Here is a 16,024-nt window from a genome sequence, read left to right as displayed (position 1 = left end):
CTAGCACCACACACTTTTGAGCTATGTAGCATGTGATAGCATCATCCATGAGCAAATTTCCCTGCACAGATTAGAGGTCTGCCCTGTTTTTGCATGGAATTCACTGGAGAGAAACCCCAAATATCTGGATTTTTTCTTCAGGTTTTAAATCCTATTGCTACTTTTGTTTATTCTGTTCATCACCTCATACCTTCTGGAAGGATACACCTGTCAACAGAATGGGCCTCTGGTTTGATTGTTAGTCTATCTGTCATGTCATTTTATACTTAATGCAACCCAATTTTTGATTTATATAGGGCGCTTCATGTATCTTGGGAAGAGGAGAATCATTATTGCTCCTAATTGAAAGGCTGGAAAGCATATGTTGGAAAACAGATGTAAGCTTACAATCCCATTACAAGTTTTCAAATATCAGACCACATACTGGATTATATTTCCACAACACTGTTGCTACAATGGTTTAGACTGAGGTTCTAGAAATAACCAGGGAAGAGAAATTAGGAGAGAGGGCATCCCAGTACTACCATGACTCCTGCCATTTCTATTTAAATTAAACCTGCATGCTGCCTTGTTTTTACAGCCTTATTTATCTTTACCCTCTTGCACTTAACAGCAATCAAGCACTGATTGTTTCCCTTGGTCAAGACACTCTACTAATGTGCTTAAAAATTCCACACATTTAACAGAGGGAATTAAAAAAAAAATAGAGATTGTTACCATCTCCAACACTATCAGCTCTAATTGTCAACAGAGAATGCTTCCCTTCAGGCCACAACTGATCTATTGAAATGAGAATAGATTGCTTTATACTATTAACTTATATCTCAACACAAATCAGTCATTATAAGTGGCTTAATCTGCAGACCACTAAATTTATATTATCTATCCCCATTTCTTCCAAACAGGGTGCCTCATGCAAGACCTTTAGCCCTAAATGTTCATTACATGAACAAAAACAAATCTTCACCCAGGAGAGGTTAAGGCAGTCAGATAACCTCATCTGAAATCCTTCCAGTGGTTCTGCTTTCTTTGTGAAACAGAAATACTGCAACCACAAAGACCTGTGAATACACCTCTTTGTTGTTTTGCATATAGCAGTCAGCTCCAGTTTTTATAATGAAAGGTCTCCTGGGCAATAAATACAGCTAAAGATCAAAGACAGACAAAAATAGGTACTGCAGTCCCAGGCCCAGAATGAGACTCAACCTCCCTTATATTTGACTTACTGTTCCTACCAGGCTTTGAACCTTCCCTTCAAATCTTTCAGTATCCCCTTTTTCTATATTTCTCAACTCCCACTGAAATGATGGCTTGATTTTTAATTTTTAATGATTATGATTGGCAAATAAGACATGTAGAATTTATGAAAGGACATGTTTCTTTATAGAGTATTTCTATTTCTGGGCTTTCTTCCTCTAGAACAAAAAAAAAAAAAAAAAAAAAAAAAAAAAAAAAAAAAAAAAGCCAGACTAGAAACAACAGGCAAGCAATGTAGGATGGTGTCCTACTTTCTAGTAAGGGAGCTGTAGTGAAATGTGTCACTTGGGTAGCTATATTTAAGGATTAGCTAGAGACAGAGTGTAATTACACTAAGAATTAGATGCTAGACATGTTGAATACTAGTGAAAACTGCTACAGTGTCACAGCTGAAAGGAAGATCTCTACTATCAAAGACCAAAGCCTTCTCTTTTAGTGAAACTGTTTAGATTCATTTGCTGACTCAAACCTATATGATCAACAGCTTCAAGTGCAACCCAGCTAGGTAATTTCAAGGCAAGGTTACTGTGGCAACCAGATACAGTGTTATTTCCCCAAAGGGCCTGAGGCAGCATGTATTGACTCAGTTACTAAAAACAACTTCAATTTGTCTAATGTTTAATCCTAGAATGGCTCAAGTGTTAAGAAACACAAGTATGTTGTAGGTATACAGGACTGTGTTTGTTTACTGACAGTCCAGGCAGTTTAAGAGCTTCTCACTCCTCTGCACACCAGAAACCAAACCTACAGATGAGAGAAAAGCTTTAGCAAGTGCCTGTTGTCCTGCACACACCAGCGTGGCCAGGCCCATCTGCAAAGAACAGCATACATTCAGAGCAGTGTCCACAGGCAGAGGACTCAAAACAGGCAAGATATTAGTTATGCACAGCAGCTCCCTTTTCATTCTTTATTCCAGTAATGCCTTGCAAGCATTTCAGCAAAGGACCACAATAGAGGCTGCACACATGTGAATACCAGCTCTTTCAGAGCAGCAAGGACTGCAGCAGTTGTAGCATTGGTAGCAGTTCTCTTAGCAACACATTTTCTAGTGCAGGACCACTCCCCTAAGCAGTGTTTGAATCAACTAAGGACTAAGCTTACATGCTGGGCAACTGCTAAACTCCACGAGGGATTTCACTCTTGCTCTGTGGGAGGATTAGGATCTATGAAACTTTGCTAACTGCTGTTAAGAACGTCGTAGATTCATTCAGGGTTCTTGCATCCTATAAGAAGATAGGAACATCAATCCCCCCTCCCTCCCTCACTGTAAAGAAATGACACTTACCTTTGCAAAGCTGCACAGCAGGGTGCAGCAGCACTGCTCCCCCCTGCCTGGGTAGAGGTTCATCTCCTCCTGCAGGGACCAGGAGCAAACAATTGCCCTGTAAACATGTAACTTGGACACAGCTGTTGTCAGGGGATCTACAGGTGACTAAGATTGCATGGTATGCTCTGGTACCATATGGTACCTTTGAGCCTAGAAATCTGTCCAGCATCTCCTGTCTCCTAGAGGGAATTGATTGCCCTGTAGAATCAATCCCTTTACAGTTAAGGACAGGTTAGTGGCTATTTTTGGGAAACACATTTTATTCTTGAAGAGAAAAAGCCTGGGTTTCTACTTGAGCTCTCAAGTTGCCTGTTAGTACAAACCTATGCTTCTCTGCATAGAACTTTTGTATTTAGAGAGGAGAGTTGAGGGGAAGACAAGTGAGCTCAGCATCAAGTCAAATCCCAATCAGCCACCCATATGCCTGGACTATAGTCCCTGGAACAAGTTAAATAAACTGCTGAATGGCAGCCTGGGAAGGGAAGCCTGCAGCTATCCTGTCAAATCAGTTTTGAGAGCCTGCAATGTGGAATTCAATACCTTCTCTCTGACCTCTCTACCATGTATGTCCATAAAGAGGAATTACATTATTCAAGTGCAGCAACTTGTTTTTATCAGATAAAGCAGCTTTTGCCTCAACAATTAGCCACACTGTTAAACACAGGAGTTCCTAAGAAATACCTGGCATCTTCAGCTGAGCTACTATAGCTCCCATGTGCTGCAAAGTTCACAGCCTGAGAATTCTTGTTTTATTGAGCTTAACCTTGCACTGAAGTTCAGGAATAAACTGAGAAGCAAAGCTACAGAAAACTGCACAAGAATTACTTGCTTAATCTAGAGAGAAATAAAGTAGAGGAGACAGTTTAGGACACAAAAAGCCTTTATGTTTGAGAAGTTAACCATTTCAACAGAAGACTCTGAAGTATTTTGCAACTACTGTTACATTGGACAGTCAAGGATACAAAACTGCTGACAGAAGCAACAGTGGAGAGCACCAAATTAAAAAATGCATGCTTCAGCACAACTGCACAGATTCCTTCTCTCAATGAATACTTGCCTGCTCAGACTATACTTAACTCCTACCCATCTCAACTTCATGCCTCATCCTCCTCTCCTTCCTCTTCAAACTCGCCCTGCTCATCAGCAGTGGCATCCTGGTATTGCTGGTACTCGGAGACCAGGTCGTTCATGTTGCTCTCGGCCTCCGTGAACTCCATTTCATCCATGCCCTCGCCGGTGTACCAGTGCAAGAAGGCCTTGCGGCGGAACATGGCCGTGAACTGCTCCGAGATCCTCTTGAAGAGCTCCTGGATGGCCGTGCTGTTGCCGATGAAGGTGGCCGACATCTTGAGGCCGCGCGGGGGGATGTCGCAGACGGCCGTCTTGACGTTGTTGGGGATCCACTCCACAAAGTAGCTGCTGTTCTTGTTCTGCACGTTGAGCATCTGCTCGTCCACCTCCTTCATGGACATGCGGCCCCGGAAGATGGCGGCCACCGTCAGGTAGCGGCCGTGGCGGGGGTCGCAGGCGGCCATCATGTTCTTGGAGTCGAACATCTGCTGCGTCAGCTCGGGCACCGTCAGGGCGCGGTACTGCTGGCTGCCGCGGCTGGTCAGCGGGGCGAAGCCCGGCATGAAGAAGTGCAGCCGCGGGAAAGGCACCATGTTGACGGCCAGCTTGCGCAGGTCGGCGTTCAGCTGGCCGGGGAAGCGAAGGCAGGTGGTCACGCCGCTCATGGTGGCCGACACCAGGTGGTTGAGGTCCCCGTAGGTGGGAGTGGTCAGCTTCAGGGTGCGGAAGCAAATGTCATACAGGGCCTCGTTGTCGATGCAGTAGGTCTCGTCCGTGTTCTCCACCAGCTGGTGCACGGAGAGGGTGGCGTTGTAGGGCTCCACCACCGTGTCCGACACCTTGGGCGAGGGCATCACGCTGAAGGTGTTCATGATGCGGTCGGGGTACTCCTCGCGGATCTTGCTGATCAGGAGGGTGCCCATGCCGGAGCCCGTGCCTCCGCCCAGCGAGTGGGTCAGCTGGAAGCCCTGGAGGCAGTCGCAGCTCTCCGACTCCTTCCTCACCACGTCCAGCACAGAGTCCACCAGCTCGGCGCCTTCCGTGTAGTGCCCCTTGGCCCAGTTGTTGCCAGCCCCGCTCTGACCTGCGGGCCAGACCACAAGCCACGTGCCACATCAGCGCCCCGGGGACAGACACAGGTGATGCCACTGCCCCTTCCCTCTGGGCCCCTCCCCTCTCTCCATCCCCACTCTGCCATGGGGATTCGGGCTCCCCAGGGTCACTCGCATACTCGCTCTGAGCCTTTTCTGTGTGTGGAGTTCTGGGAACTCCTCCGTGCCACAGTCACTCACCAAAGACAAAGTTGTCAGGACGGAAGATCTGTCCAAAGGGGCCGGAGCGCACGGAGTCCATGGTGCCGGGTTCCAGGTCCACGAGGATGGCACGGGGGACATACTTGTTACCTGTGGGAGGAACCAGCAGCAGCAGCAGCAGGGTTACAGCCCTGCAGCAGGCAGCCGGTGTCACAGGAGCCCTGCTGGGCTCCCTTCCGCTTCCCTAGGATTCGCTGCTGAGGGCATGGAGGGTGTGGGAATTTGCAAAAATCCAGGGATGGGAAAACAAAGCAGCCATTTAAGCTGTGCTGGGGCGTCACCCATTGCGGAGAGGGCTGGGGGACCCCTGCCTGCACACCCTACTCCCCCTCCCCCGGGAAGCTCATTACAGACGGGCATTACCAGTGGCTTCATTGTAGTACACGTTGATCCTCTCCAGCTGCAGGTCGCTGTCCCCGTGGTAGCTGCCCGTGGGGTCGATGCCGTGCTCATCGCTGATGACCTCCCAGAACTGAGGGGACAGACGGGTGGTCAGTGCCGCCACGCCCCTCTCTCGCCCCCCGGCCAAGTCCCCGCCACGTGGCGCGCGGGGATTCGCCGCGCGTGGGTGCGGCCCCCCGGCCAGACCGAACCGCCACCGCGCCCTGCACTCCCCCCACCGACGGGAGGGGTGTGGCACCGCTCCGCCGCCCCTTCCCCCGCCCGCCCGGGACCCCTGCAGCCCGCGAGGGGCTGATGGACAGCAGCCGATGTCCCCCGCCCTACCCTCCTTCCCCAAGGCGCGTCGTACCCACGGCGCGGATGCCCCACCGCGCTTCCCCCTAAGGGGGAATAGCCGGGAACCGTCCCGCGCGGACCCTCGCAGGGATGGGGGAGCCCGAGGGTGCTCCGTAGCGGGAAGTCGCGGTCCCGCCCGCTCGGCAGCGCTATCCCCGGGACACGCGGAGCTCGGCTGAGCGGGCACCGCCCCACGCGCGGAATCCCGGGCGGACGAGCGGGTGGCCGGTCCGTACCTTAGCGCCAATCTGGTTGCCGCACTGCCCGGCTTGGATGTGCACGATCTCACGCATGGTGCCGGTGTCCGAAGGTGCCGCCCCGCTACTCCTGCCGCCTTCACCGCCTTCACCGCCTGCTCCGCCCGCTCCCGCACTCGCCGCTGCGGCGGCCGCGCCCCTCGCCGCCCCTTAAATCGGGCGCCGCGTCCCGCCCCGCCGGTGACGTCATGCGGGAACAGCGCGGAGCCAATGAGCGCGCGGGGGCGGGGCGGGCCCGGGCATTGTGTCCCGCGCGGGGGGCGTGGCCGGGTGCGGGGGGCGCGGCCGGGGCGTGGCCGGCGGGAGCGGTCGGGGCGCGCCGCCACCGCCCCGGTCCGGCGTGACAGCGGGGACAAAGGCGCCGAGCGCCGCGATGGGGCGGCCGAGCCGGGCCGGGCCGCCCACGTGTGAACCGCGGAACCTCCCTGCGGCCGCCGTCCCACGCTTGGCCCTCCCGCGGCCGCCGCCGCCGCAGCCTTTTGTTCCCCGTGAAGCGCAGCCTTCCCTGCCGCAGCAGCGGGCGTTGCCGTCGGGGGGGTGGGAGGGGGAACCTCGCGGCTGCCCCCGCCCCCCCGCCGCTGTCTCCGTTCACACGGTGCCGGCGGGAGACTCCCTCCCCCGTGGAGGCACCGTGCACCGGGCGGCATCACCAGGCGCTCGTGGTCGCCGCCCGTGTGCCCGCACAAGCCCGCACCGGCGGTCAGGAGCCCCGCGCCCTGACCCGGTTTATCCACCCTCGGCACGACGCGGGTGGGCTTCCCTCCAGCACGGGCTGTGCGCTGATCCAGTCCGCCAGCCCTGCCTGCCCTCGAGCGGTCCCCGCCTGCCTCGCCTCGGTGCCGAGCTCGGCTTCTCTCTCTATGCCTAAAAAGGTCGGATTTGGTGCGAAGCTGAGCCAGGAGCCGCTCTCCAGCCAAGCGCGCTGCTCCGCGCTGTGCCCCGTCCGGCCGCAGCCACCCGCGACCCGGCGGCAGACAGACAATGGCGCGGGGGCTGCAGGCCGGGGCCGGGGGCTGAGGGGGGAGGCTCCCTCAGCTCTGCAGCAAGCGGCTCTCGCTCCTCGGCGCTTCCTTGCGGAATTACAGATGCTGAGGGATTAAGAAAGGAGGGGAGGGGGGAGCAGGAGAGGGTTGAACATGTGGTCCCCAGAGATGATTTCTTGTCCCTCACTTTATTTTTGAGCAGCCCGTAGGTCACCGCGGGCATTACAGCGGTGGCGGGGCGGGGGCCGCGGCAGCGGGCAGGGCACGGCACTTGCCCGCGCCGCCGGAGGAGGAGGAGGTGGCGGGGAGGAAGAGCACGGGCAGGGCGGCACGGTTCCCGCCGTGCCCGGTACCCTTCGGGGCGGTCAGCCCGGCGTGCCCTCTCCCCCTCGGCATCGCCTGGTTCTCACCACGGTCTCGGTGTGCGTGTGCAGCGGAGGGAGGGCGCGGCTCCCTCGGGGGGCTGCTCCGAGCCACCGATTGCCCAGGCGGGCTCCCCGTAGCCAGCGCCGGGCGGGACTCCACTAAACCCCGTTTTAGTGACCCACTAGATGTAGGCTACTTCGTCTATTCTACACTTGGCTACTCTAGACGTGCAAATTAAAGCACATCACCATTTTCCACCCATATCTCTTCGGTATATTTCTTCTTCTTTCCCCCTCCTTTGTTCTACACACGTGCCGATGTCCCTAATCTCTCTAACCTGGTTTATGCCGATCGATAACCTTGCATGTGGATTACTCCAGATCTGATTTTACCTTCTTCCAAGGCAATCTTCAGCACAACCCGGTTTCCTCTGATTGATATGCCAACGCATCCACACCTTTCTTTTGTTTGCTTTACGGTGAGAAGGCATCCCATCTCCAAAACGCGTGCTAGAAAATACAGCCTCACGTTTGTCTCTTTAGTAGTGAATTTGAGAAAAATTAATCCTATCATTTGCAGTCCCTGTGAAATCTGTTTTTACTGGCCCAAGCCAAGAACAATTTAATTATTTGGTTGACTACACTTCACAAACAATATGTAGCTGTAATTCCAAGCGTACATTTTTTGTGGCATGTTAACTTAATAATCAACATCCTCATCTATAATTATTTGTTCAAGAATAGCTTGCAGATTAGCAGCTCCAGGGGACCACTGACCGCTCCAGGTAATGATTCAAATTAATACCAGCCTTTCCCATGGCTGCGGCGGGTGTGCTCCTGAAAACCCTGTCACAGCAGAGCTGGTGCAAAATACAGGTACTCTGACTCTTTGCTACTATTATTTCCAAGTATCCTGCCTGTTGTACACTGCAGATTAGTTTTTTAAGAGGAGAATAACAGACATTTCGGTGTGAAGGGGAGTAGCTGATTTTACACATGCTCCATACCTACGCTAAGCTCATTCCTAACAGCTTGAGGCTTCAAAGGAAGCCATTTTAAAATCCAATTCAAGGAAAACAGATTATTAACAGTGGAGGAAAGAAACCCACCCCAACAGCTTTGCCTTAAAATAAATTAATACACCTCTTCGAATCAGGGAGGATTCAAGTATATCTACTATATAGAACTTGTTGAAACTAAAAGAAAAATAGGTGAAATGTTTATTTTAAAAATAAATAGCTGCTTTTCAGAGGGTTGAGAGAGGCAACCCAGGTCAGCTTTTCTGCAGCCCCCAGACCAGACTCCTTAGAGGTGGATGCAGCCGTTCAAGTCACTTCGGGAGACTTCAGACAGAGTCCACTTTAACTCTAAGGTGAGTGTTTGGCACGGAGGGTTCCTCAAAGGTTCGGCACAGCTTGTTGTGAATGACTCGCGGGGAAATGAAGTGTTCAGCTGTTGGCTGCCCGTGCCCCTCTCCCCCCTCTGGCTCTGCCTCACACTGCTGTGTCTGTCAGCGCAGCCCCTGCCCCAGCCCCGGGGCCGGCCCTGGCTGCGCTGCTCCATCCCCATCTCCCCGGCAACCGCCCCCCCGCCCGGCAGGAAAAAAAGGAACAACAAAAAAAGAGCTGCAACATTTTCACTCGCCAGGCTGATTTCCCAGGGTGTAAAAGCGCTGTGGGTAGGGGACTGCGGGAACGGCGGCAGGGCGGATGAAATGTCAGCTTGCAAGGTTGTTCACAGTCGTTCTCGAATTAGAGGAGGAATGAGACAATCGCAGTCAAGAGCTCCTGTAATGAAACTCAGAAGATCAACCCAGTTTTGTCTAACGTGCTCTCCAAACTCCCTTTTGCGGTTCCCATCCTCCCACTACAAGATTGGGTGTGATCACTGTCAGAGCCTCTGTCTTACGCTCTTGAAGGGGGCACTGATTAAAGTAAGTCCTGGTTTCCTTGCTAGATGCAGAAGGTTGCAAAAGCCAGCTAACAAAAGCCCAAGGGAAAGACTTAGTAATTTTAATTTATAATAGAAAATACGTGCTTTTGTGGGACGTGCTGCAGCATAGTTTGTGGGTCATTAGAACATGTTTTCTAAAATGAAACTTGGACCTGTCCCATGGCTGAGCATCACATTTCATGGAGATCCCACTCCTTGTCTGTGGCTCCTCTCAGAAGGATGGAAATTCCTTACAGACCTTGAAGTTATGCCCAAACCCCCAAGAGAAGTGCCAAGACCTTCTGTATATTGAGAGAAAGGATGCTGCATTATACAAAAATTAGAAGTTTGGACTCTCATGAGTTGAAGTCTTAGGCCATCGACCAAGCTGGACATCTAGGGTGGCTCATTAGTTCATTTAGGGCAAACCAATATTTTGCTCCTCAGCATGAATCATTGTAGCTCAGCAGAGGGTCAGTGAGGGGTGGGCTGGGAGGACCCTGGGTACATTTGAGAGGAATTCAGGATGGTGCAGGTGGAGAAGGAACATTTGGCAAACAAAATGTTGTTGAGTATCTCTGTTTCCACATGTCTTCATGGTTTTGCTTACAGGTTGCCTGCAGTCTGTGTCAGTGGCTGGAGCCACCCATGCCAGCTGCTGGGAAAGGACAAGGCTGGTAGTAGCCACAGCTCTGTGCTGTGACCCTCATTACCCTTGCTCCCAACAAAACCCCTGGCTGTAACATAGCCCAACAGCACTGCCTGGACCCAAACTCCTGAGAAAATTGCTAAGCTGTGGGAAAGCCAGCAGCACAGCCCCCTGCCTGACAAGAAAAGGTACAAATGCAGGCAGAGAGAAGATTATAGGAACATGACCATCAGTGGCTGAAGGACAGGGTAGAATCAACACCAGCATGGAAAGCTGTGAGGCTCTAAAGGAAGAAAGCAGAAAGGCAGCAGAAAACTGCAACGCATCAACACTGTTCATGGGAGCAGCAAAGTCCAGCCCTCCTCCCTCTGCCTGCAGCTGCCTGGCCAGCACACCAGAGTCTGTCTCTGCCCATCAGTGCAATGCTTAAACCCCACAGCTCAATGCCAAGCTGCCTCAGGCTTCAGTACCCAGGGTTAATGCCAATGTGTCCCAATGAGACATCCACACAGTGACCCAGGACTGGACAGTGAGGGGCGGTTACACTGTCAGCAGTGGCCCCACACCATCCTGTCTGCTGGGTGGGCTCTGGTCACCCAACAAACCCAGTGGGTGAGGTCTGGGCCGTATTCACAGCCCCCATGTCCTCCAGGCAGCCCCCCAGGGGAACAGGGTCACCCCCACAGTGCTGCCATGCTTGCCAGCAGGGCCCAGGGCCAGGGCAGCTGCCCCATAGCCCCTGCCAGTGCTGCCCATCCTGGCCTCATCCCTGCTAAGGCCAGGAACTTCTGGTGCATCCTCCCCACAATGGGCTTCAGCCAGATTGCAAGATAATTTCTTTCTCTTTTACTGCTGCTACAAATCATTGTTCCTAGCAAATAGTTAAAACTCTGTGACTGTTAAATTTTTTCTGAGAGCACCTGTGTGCTCACCAGTTCCTCTTTATTACACAAAGTAAGGGTTGCTTTCACAAAACAAAAGGTGGAGCAAGGCTGTCAGCCAGAACCCCACTCAGTGCTCTCAGAAAGGAAACCCCCCAGTCTCAGCTTAAGGACTCTCAGTGCAGCACTTTGTCAGCAAAAATTACAGCAGTAAAAAGCCCCAAAGGAGGCTCTAAAGGACATCCCAGGACCACATGACACCTTTCATGTGCATAGTGCCACATATTGTGCACTTGGTTTCCCATAGCACATAATGAACCTGTGTCGATGTTATTTCCTGGTTCATCTCATTCACAATAAGGCTGATGGGTATGCCCCCATATAAGGAAATTACAATATTAATAATAATAATTCAAGCATCTATAAAGTCTTCAAGAACATATAATATGTGGGAATATAAACTACAGAAGTGCAAAAGAGAGATGAAAAATGGTTTCTCTAATTAGGAAATTACTAAATGATGAAAAGCAAAGAGCAGGTAAGAAGAGGCAAAGGGCAGTTTGCCTGCTACTGGGTGAGAGTGTTGATGAGAAATTGATCTGCTCTCTAATAAATCCGCTTGCCCTGGCCCCAAACGTGGCAAGATGTTGAATGGATGCTGGGGTCCCTGAACCAATGATGGGAAAGCATTTTGATTCCTGTGTGCTCTGCTTGCCAGGCATAAATATTAATAAGGTTCCAGCCTCAGTACTGTTGCTGATGCAGCTGTTTCTACATTCATGTGGAACAAATTCAGTAAATGCAAAAGAGCAGGGCATGAAAGAAAATATTCACTTGCTTGTCTGAGTTATTCTTGAAATCTGGTCTTGTTCCTTTCTTTCATAAGCAGGATTTTGTGTGTGTGTGTGTGTGTGTGTGTATGTTCGGGCTCAAGTAATTGGCCAAATTTGCACAATTTGAAGGTCTTGTTGCAAATGGCATTGTCAGAGGGTAGAAACGCTGGCATGACCGTCATTTGCAGCCATCAGGTCAGAATCTGGCAGTGCAGCACACAGGAGCCACATGCTCAGCAAATATTCCTTATTTGTTTCGACTCTCCTCAGTTAAAAAAAAATTTCTTTCCACCCCAAAGACTCATCCTTGAAACCCCGATAGCAACACGCTGCCCTGCATCAGTACTAAGTCTAATTTCTACTGAATCCCTTGCCTCCCTCTACCAGCTCGGATTTGGTATGTTAGGGAAGCAGGAGCCTTTGTAACCGGTTTGAACAAAGAAATTTTTTTCAAGGTCTTCTGCCACCACCCTGCTCTCTCCTCCCTGCAGTTACATTGCGGCTGGCAGCGCTGCTTGTTGTACGGAAGAGTGTGCTCGTCAACTCGTTAACACTTTTCTTTTTGCCTTTGCTAAAGACATGATCGTGCAAATTAATCGCAGAGACCTCATCAAGCAGCTGCGTTGGCCTCTCAGGTGCCTCTGATAAGCATTTTCAGAAGAGTGGAAAGAAAAGAAATGTGATTTTGAAGGCTGAAAAAGATTGGTCCCCAGACTACTCATATGTGCATTAGATATCAGTCTTACTGGCAAAGAAAATGACTGAGCCATGTCTCTGTCCCTGGCACCAGTTGCCGTCCGGTGCTGGGCTGGAGGGAGATGATCAGGGTGTGAGGAGCTCACAGCTGACAAAAGCAGGGTTTGAGGGAACTGTGCAGGGCTGGGCTGTGCTGTCAGTGCAGCAGCAGAGCCATTCTCCTGGTGGCAGGATTTACACAAAGGCTTTGATCGTCTGGCTTATTAAAGCTGGAAGCATCCTCATCAAGACCGCACCGTTTCCATCCCTTCCTTCCCCTTGTGCTTTACGGAATCCCTGCGCTGGAGCTGCAGTGATGAGGAAAAGGCAGCAAAATTGGGGTGTGGTGGCAGAGGACAGCAGCGCCAGTACTGACATTGTCACTCGGGAGCATCTGTGTAGGTGACTGACAGGCACTTTTAGGGGGGTGTCAACCTGTGCCTGCAGAGTTGCCTGGGTTTATGGGCTGAGGCCTCACCTTGGCACAGGTGGGGATGCAGGTAGGTAAGCAAAGCATCCAACACTGCCTCTGAGCACACGCTGCAGCATTGCGCACAATGGCTAAGTGAGGCTCATCATTACAAGGTTTATCTTCTGCTCACAGGAGCAGGTATTTTTTCAATTGATTTGTGTGGAGGCTGGCTCAGATTCTGAACGCATTAAAAAAAGGCATCACTTCCAAATGGCATTAATTCCTTTGTCCTGCTCTCTCCTCCCATTTTCCCTTTTACGGGTCTTCACAGGATTTAGGGATACTTTTCACCAATTTGTGTTTGCTTCACAAGAAACATTTAACTTCATGTACACAGATCTTTCAATCCTGAGGAAGAATCCACACCAGGACACTGAAATAGCAGCAACAGTGCCTGGCACCAGCTTTTTCAAACACAAAAGCAGAAAAGGGACATAATTTCTCATGCTTTCTGAGAGGCAGCAGTGAAGGATATTTTTCAGCTGCTGTTCAAGGGTAGGACACAGACTTTTTGAAGATGCAGTTTCAGCCTCTTGGGATTGTACTTAGAAAATGCAGTAAAGGAATTTATAACATTTTCCTAGGGTGATGTGTTCTGACAGCCAAACTATTCTGTCTGTTCTGTTGTCATGCAGATAGGGAACACCCCTATCTTTGGCTACTAATGGGAATTAATATTTTAAATGTTTTTAACTCAGAAATTTGGAAACAGGTCACTGAAGTGATGTTTGGGAAAGCCGTGTAATCACCAATAATACCAGATACACCGATGAGGGGGCAAACAGTAGCTGTTTGATATACTTGTGATAGAAAATAAAATACACACCAGATCTAAGTCATGATTTTCAAGAACTGTACTAGGAACTTGGAGATCCTGGCCAAAGCAACCATATTCTTATGGAGCAGGTGACATTTGCTGCTCTCTAGTAATGCACAAATGATTGTTTGAGATATTTACTCTTTTGGCTAAAACATTGTGTTCAACAGAGCAGGAAGGAAAAGCCAAGAGAAAAAACTGAATCGAGCTGAGGAACTTCTGAGTGAAGACTGGGAGGCTGCTAAGGGACAATGCCAGGTCTGTTAGCTTCCTGCCTTGCTCAGGGAAGAGGATGGAAAATAATCAAGGCTGGTTTTGTACTGCTAGTTTTTCTTGCTTGCAAATGGAAAAATGAAAAAGCCATGGCATCACTTAAAAGAGTAATGAAAGAGAGTGGCTGTTTGGAGAACCAGACTGAGAGGCAGGCCCTTGCTGGCATGCTGGAGAATGGGACAAGCCACACACAGGCATGCCCAGTCGGACCTGCAGGTTAAGGAAAAATGGAAAATGGAAATCCTGGCATCAGCAGAAGGAAGGTACCCAGAGGGGTGGGGAAGAGACCAGAAGTGCAGCAAGTTCCATAACCATGGCAACAGCAAACTATCTATCAAAAAAAGGAATTTCATTCCACTCCCAAAGCAGCCTGAATCTCGGTCAAACCTTTGTTTATGTGGCTGCCAGTGCTGCATGTTGAATCAGTAATTTCCATGGCTTTGAACGTGATTCTCTGTCACGTTCAGGCTGAGCAGACAAGTGAGCTCCTGAGTCTGCAGCAGACTGATGTTCCCTCTGGTTCAGGAACACTACATACTCTCTGCCCTGGCTTGGCACTGGTCTAGGTGACCCAGGGACAGAAGAATATCAGGATCCACCAGGTGTCTTGTATGTCACATAAGATCTAGAAACTGAATTGATGAATATAAAGGAAAATATTTTTCAGTACTATCTCATGGGGTTTTTTCCTTCCCTTCTCAGCCTTTCAAAAAGTCAGTTCCATTAGCCTTTCCCACCTGTGCCCTTCCCTGTCAGGTCACAGGTGTGTAATAACCCACTGCTCCTGCAGATCTCACTACAGCTGCTGACATCTATGTAGGGGTGTGGGTGAGATTCTTTGGGATTCTCCACCATGAAGTGGTCTATCTGCATACAAAATATGATTTCCAGTTGACTGCATAAACCTCCTGTCCCCAAGGGGAGCAATGAGTCACTCTGTGTTAGTGCCTCCCGTCCAGCAGCTACGACACCACGAGTCTGAAATGCTCCAGCAGATCAAAGGCAAGGTCCTCCAATGACTCATATGACAATGAAAGGAAACTGTCTGATTTGATATCAGCAGAAATGTAGTCTGGGCTCACAAAGGTCCTTACAAGCTGTGTGTCACACGGAGCTGTGTTCAGCTGCAGGGAGATAGGCAACAATTACTGTACTCTTCTAGTCTGCAGAGGAGTGAAATAAAACAGGGTGGAAGGGATTTGCAGGAGGCCACTGGGTCAGTCAAGCACAAAACCTAACAGACACGATTTCTAATCAAACACACTGTGCAGAGGATCCAACTGACAGAGAATTGCTGTGCCGCCTGCATTCGAGGCTTCATCCCACATGTATGGAAATCCTAGCAGCTGAGGTTACAAACCCCAGAAAAAACCCCAAATCCATTACCTTAAGTCTTCTGGAAATCAGGAACTTAATTTTCTTGCAGCAGTGCCTGCCTAGGTACCAATGTGTATGATGAGGAGTTGTTGTAGCAGTTCTGCTAACACTGTCATAGCAGCTACTGCAGGTATGGAATTGCTTGTATGTGTATATTTTGCATCTGCTTACTAGTGTTTTTCAGAGAGGGCTGGCTTTGATAGTGCTTTGGATTGTGAGATTCATAGCATGAACTTGGTGCAGTCCCCTTGCAGACCTCTTAAACTGATTTTCATACAAGTTCACAAGTCAGATTCCTCCATTTTCTGCAACTTTTTCAGAAGTTCCAGCCTGGATTCTCTTTCCATTGCTTTTTCTGGGACTACAATTCAGGCTGATCAACACTTGACAAAGGGTTTTGAGTCCTCAGGTTACCCCTATGGCCGTGGTTAGATGATTCAGGAGCAACTTCCTATCACAGCTAACCAACAACCCATGCCAGGATGCTGACTCATCATCATATTAGATGCACTGGGCCAGCCCCAGCTTAAACTGGTTTAGATGGCCACAGCCTCACAACCATGGTAACACTAAAGTGTAAGCAGAAACACTTCTGCCTTTCTTGCTTGCCTGATTCTGCCCTCAATGATGACAGCACAAGTTTTTGAGCAGTGGGACAACAATCTACATCAGAGGATAGATCCAGCTGAGAAAAACCATTCAATGACAGAAAAAAAAAACCCCAAAAACAAAGAAGGAAGTATT

At 50.2% G+C, this 16,024-nt stretch overlaps 1 protein-coding gene across 1 annotated transcript; it reads right to left on the bottom strand.

The window, feature by feature from the left end:
• Positions 1 to 3,446: 3,446 nt before the first annotated feature.
• Positions 3,447 to 6,059, bottom strand: LOC134421027 (tubulin beta-2 chain). Its single transcript, XM_063161405.1, has 4 exons — positions 5,943 to 6,059; positions 5,332 to 5,440; positions 4,948 to 5,058; positions 3,447 to 4,739 (listed from the first exon to the last, which is right to left on the bottom strand). The coding sequence occupies exons 1-4, from the start codon at positions 5,997 to 5,999 to the stop codon at positions 3,679 to 3,681; spliced, it is 1,338 nt and encodes a 445-aa protein (XP_063017475.1). The 5' UTR covers positions 6,000 to 6,059; the 3' UTR covers positions 3,447 to 3,678.
• Positions 6,060 to 16,024: the final 9,965 nt, after the last annotated feature.

This window comes from Melospiza melodia, chromosome 1 (assembly GCF_035770615.1).
Source record: "Melospiza melodia melodia isolate bMelMel2 chromosome 1, bMelMel2.pri, whole genome shotgun sequence".
NCBI classification, from domain to species: Eukaryota; Metazoa; Chordata; class Aves; order Passeriformes; family Passerellidae; genus Melospiza; species Melospiza melodia.
Note: the sequence above shows the minus strand (reverse complement) of the source record. Positions and strands in the feature narration are given on the sequence as shown.